This window comes from Hetaerina americana, unplaced genomic scaffold (assembly GCF_022747635.1).
Source record: "Hetaerina americana unplaced genomic scaffold, ioHetAmer1.1.p SCAF_1, whole genome shotgun sequence".
NCBI lineage: Eukaryota > Metazoa > Arthropoda > Insecta > Odonata > Calopterygidae > Hetaerina > Hetaerina americana.
The window spans coordinates 85,163,591-85,169,007 of NW_027286069.1; the positions used below are offsets into that span (position 1 = coordinate 85,163,591).

The following is a 5,417-nucleotide window of genomic DNA, read 5'->3' on the forward strand; positions in this document are numbered from 1 at the left end:
CTCTATGAGAGATGTGCGATGTGCGGAGAGAGGTGTCTAGGTATATATTAAACTCTTCTGTGAATAGGATCGGAATTTCCCTAAAGCGCGCAAATGCCCCTCACAGCCTCTAGATTGGATTTCGAGTGGAATAAAGGACCTAACTCAGAGGAGGTCGAAATATCTTGGACAGGCTCCGCTGGTTGGTAAAATCAGTGTGTATTATGTTAGTTATTTTAGATCATTCCTTTAATGGATTAATTTAAAGGGATTTTTGAGTTTCAAAAATGCCTGGCATAGTCAAAAAACATGAACTGTTGCTTAAGCTATTATCATTCTAAAATGAATTAACCTTTAGTGTTGATCTATGAACTTTAAGAAAACGTTCTTGATAAAAGAAAGTGTTTTTATTGAATTAAAAAAATAATTGTCTCTTTGGATCGTCATATTTTAGAGATAACCTTAATTTTATTCACCGTAGCCACGAAAATAAATTTTATTCGGTCAAATCTTAAAAAAATAAATGAATGTTAGAAGCAGCCGATTGCTCCTAAAACGAAGATGAGCCCATGGAAATTTTACCTGCCGTTACGGGGTGACTATTACGTTACCGTTTGGTCAACGTTTGGAGATTTGGTCAAATTTCAGCTATCAGATGAACCAATCGTGTAGACAAATGAGCCATGAGATGGACGGCAATGTGAGTAATGGCGAGAAATGGGTACTTTTTGAATGGGTTTAAGTATGATTTAAAAATTTTCTGTTACATAACGAATTGCAGTTAATCAGAAAAATCAAAATCGTACGAATATTGCCTTTGCGGAAAAGTATTGATAAACCTTTGCTGATTAAGAGGCCTATCAGCAGCTGTTAGCAATCGAAAATGACTCTTCATTTTTTGATTTGCTCAAGATAATTTATTTCCCCTAGTATTACCTTCAACTCTTCCATTTGGCTAAGAGCTCCCGTGCTTGATCGTCATGTACGCCGTAGCGGTAGTGTATGAATCTCCTCATTTTCAGACTCGCAGTTCTTACAAAAGTGGGTCGAATTAAGTCAATTTAAACAATATTAACAACATACTAATTTAAAAAATGGAGGGAAGGGAATATTCCGTGACGACTGAGTGACAGTTTAATGGAAAATGTAATATGGCATCAAGATTAAGTAACGACAGAAATACGTCTGGCACACAAATAGCCTTATTTGTAATAAACTGACGCCTCGTAAATGATATCATTGGTGCGAATGTCTATAGGTGAACAAATTAGTTTTTGAAATTAGACTTGTAGCAGAAGAAGGCTTAGGATACCAAAATATAACGTTGGCGTATTCTTGTTTATTTTATGGAGCATAAGATAGTGTTTGTAGACATTATTAATATAATGGCGAGCAGGAATGCCCCAAAATATCAATGATAAGTATCCGCTACGTGAGTACCATTTTGGCTATTTAATGAAGTAGGTATCCCCATCTTTTCATTTTTTATTTCATAATAATATGCATGTACGTCATTATCATAACTCTAATATTGGAATATTTTAACAAATAAAATAACAATATAAACTACCGTTCTCGAGGTAGGTATTTAATGGGTCATGATTTATGAAGTGCCTAATTCTTGAGCAGAAGTCTCTACTCCCCGCCCTATGGGACTGACAGCTTCTTACAACATTTTCCCATCTCATGGCAAATAAGGTCTTTAATTTCTTCCAACCACCGCTACACCTATAGTAGCCGTTTTCAACTACTTCTCTCCATTTCCCTCATATCGTATTTCTCCAGTTTTCCTAGATTTCCTTTCCTTTCCAGTTCCTCAGTTCACTCACTCTCTGCCACTTGTTTGCGCATCCAATTTCTATTACGCAATATTTCCATCATCCATATTCGCCTCTAAATTTCTTCCAATATTTGCAGATCTACTTAAAAAAACCAGGATTCTGAGCCAACTGTTTCTCAATTTCATATTAATATCAGAAAGGAATTTTCTCTATCATGGATGTCATATCTCAAAAGCTCATAATTTACATTCATACTCTTTCTGCACTACAAATCTACATGCTAATTTGTGTGTTAATGTTTTTTAGTTATCATGAGATTTTATGATTAGCTTATCATATTCGTAGAGGCTTATTTTTCTAGACTCTTTAGCTTGATCACATAATTTCTCTCAAATGTATTGATGCTCCTTTTTCCACCTGTGGTAAACCCATTCGTCCTACGTGCCTGATGGGGCAAATAATCCGAGTACCTGTATTTTTACGTAAACTGTATTCCAATAATCACGTTGTTATTATTTTTTCCAATATTCCTAGCATAGTGGGTGCATCGTTAATGTCATAATATCGTATCAATTCCTCAAGTTAATTGCATGAATAGCATTCAGTTTCGTGTCAAATCATTGTAGCCTTTGATTATGAAATGATGTTGACAATTGCCTAGGGTATTTAATATATATGTGTTATATATATATATATATATATATATATATATACATATATATATACATATATATATATATACATATATATATATATATATATATATATATATACATATATATATACATATATATATATATATATATATATATATACATATATATATATATATATCGTATATATTAAAAAAATATTAACACAGTAATCAACCCGAAGGTCGGTCGGTTTGGTAGGTGATGGTAGAGTTCACCCCGTACTAAGCTCGACGGCGTGTGACATTCACACATCTGGGTAGGTGGGCCAGTTCCTTTCCCTGTGGCGGTTATGGTTTTCCAGGAAGACTTGGTACCCGAAAAATCACATAGCTGGAGTGGAGCTGCAGGTGTCTAGGGTGCCTTACCCGGGAATCGAATCCGGGACCCTCCGGTCAGTAGTCCAACGTAGTCTACCCCCTGAATTACCGCGATCCCCATCGAATATATATATATATATATATATATATATATATATATATATATATATATATATATATATATATATACATATATATATATACATATATATATATATATATATATATATGTATATATATATACATATATATATATATATATATATATGTATATATATAAACATATATATATAAACATATATATATAAACATATATTTATATATGTAGATATATATATATATATATATACATATACATAAATTGTTACTTACAATCCCTCCAAAACAATACATCCCTAGTACTCTCGATAGTGTAACTCTTCCCGATGAATGAACTAGCCGAGATATTAAGGGTTTAAATTAATAAATTTATTTACAATAATTAAGTTTTAGAAATACATAAGGTTGGGTAAGTTAACCGAGGTAGGCTTTTCCGTAAGCGGGAGCAGCGTAGGCGAGGGGAGCGGCGTACTTGGCGACGACGGGAGCGGCGACGGCAGCCTTGACGACGGCACCTTCCTTGTGCACGACGGCGTTGAATCCGTTGACGGGGTCGGCGGTGTACTCGACGATACGGCGGGTGCCGTCGGCCTCAACGAGGTTGTAGCTTCCGTGGACGACGTCTCCGTCGCGGGTCTCAGACTGTCCCTTGGAGTCTCCGGTCAGGGCATCCTGGATGTCATAAGAGTAGCTGTAGTGAGGGTTGGGGTCGTAGTCGGTGTCGACGGCGACCTTGGCGATGGCGGGGGCGGCGACGACGGCCTTAGCGACGGGTGCGCCATAGGCGAAGGGGCGGGCGAATCCATGACCGTAGGCCGGGGCCACGACGGCAGGGGCGCCGAGGAGTCCGGCGTTGGCGACGGCCACAAGGGCGGCGAGGGCGAAAAACTGTAATGGACCAGACGTTTAGACAATGAGCATAGCGTAGTGCTCTACAGGGTTTTTATATATACCTGTTTATCGAGATATTCAAATGTTAAAAGTTTATACTTCCTTGTTAACAGAAATGAATTCGTTAATTAATGGATATATTTTTAAAATATAATTCTAATTCAAAGCTACATTCAGAGATATCGCTTTCACGCCGTGATATTTGTCATATGTATTTCTAATACGCGTTTATTAATGAAGGATATGCTTAAATGATACATTTTTAAGGTTTCCGTGAGCATTTAAAATAATTATTTGCCAAATTATCGATTTGAAATTTTTAAACGCTGCTGATGTCTTTCCTCTCTTGCACAAAGCGTGATTGTGACATCACCAGCGTTGTTATGAAAATCATTCTATCGGAGAGCATGAGTGTTTACTCCGTATAGGAAGATTTTTTGCAATTAGAGAAAGACGAATGTAAATAAGCGTTTGCCCTTGAAACACAAATGATCACTGTTAATATGTCTTCATTTTTTCCTGTATGAAAATATTTACAGACTTTGGTTTCTTAGTGTTAACGTGCTCCGGTGGAATATTGGGAAATTTAAACAATATTCTGACAATCCTTTGTATTCCGTTTGGGTAAGAAAAGCATCGAGAACTACGCGATTATGTCCTTTCGCTAGTTACACTTCCACAGTTAGCTAAGTTTCTGTGACAGGCGGGGCCTGAACTGTCTTCGAATACCCAGCCTAAAGTTAATTCTAGATTAAGTAATCCGGTCTTCGCGTCAGCGGCGCGAATGCACGTCTTACCTTGAACATGTTGCTGATCTGTCTGCCTTTCGTTGTCTAATGGTCCCTGCTCGTGCTTTATATACCTACCGATTGTGCGCTTATCCCTTCCCTTTTTCCTCCGATTCCTCCTCTATCTCCCTTATGCTTAACTATACCAAAAGGGAGGGGATTGAAAGGGGGGGCCCATCCACCCCTTCACTTCTTCCCCTGCCTTGCGTTCGCAAACGGGAGCGCTATTGCCTTCGGCCACACTTGTTAGCGCTCAGGTTGCTTTTCGCCGGTGAATTTTTCCGGGCCACGCCCCCCGAGTGCCGCTTTCCACCACTCTCGCCATTTTTTCGCCGTTCGCTCGCATTATTTAATTTCCTACGCACATTTCTGACGCCATGCGCATTCACGGGCGTGCATTGCGGCCGGAGGTACAGCGTTGGACGGATCAACTCGCTAACATCAACTAAGCCCTCGTCAGGCTGTAACCACTCCGTTTTCGCCGAAACGGTGTTTTAAAAATGGGTGTAAAGTTGAAGATCATCCTTATTTCGTTGGTTAATCATTTCGGCTTTATTATGCCATCGATGATTTTTTCAAATATTGATTTATTTATTGTTGAACATTTTTGTTACGTAATATGTAGAAGGGTATATGGAAGATTATGCGAGAGGATATTTTAAGAGATTGATAAGAAGATAGAAAGTTTTTGGTCGATATCCAGACGAAATCTACGTATCCTTTCATGTAAAAAAGTGTTCCATATTCGAGTTTGCACGTTTTCAGTCAATCTTGGATTTAATGACGTCGGTCGTTGCTGGGGAAAACATATAATGAATTCAATGATAGTACATATTATACTTGAAAAATAGTATTTTAAAGTTGCGT

General features: G+C 37.8%; 1 protein-coding gene across 1 annotated transcript; it reads right to left on the minus strand.

Moving 5' to 3' along the window:
- Positions 1-3,285: 3,285 nt before the first annotated feature.
- Positions 3,286-4,568, minus strand: LOC139688241 (larval cuticle protein A3A-like). Its single transcript, XM_071585737.1, has 2 exons — positions 4,560-4,568; positions 3,286-3,759 (listed from the first exon to the last, which is right to left on the minus strand). The coding sequence occupies exons 1-2, from the start codon at positions 4,566-4,568 to the stop codon at positions 3,286-3,288; spliced, it is 483 nt and encodes a 160-aa protein (XP_071441838.1).
- Positions 4,569-5,417: the final 849 nt, after the last annotated feature.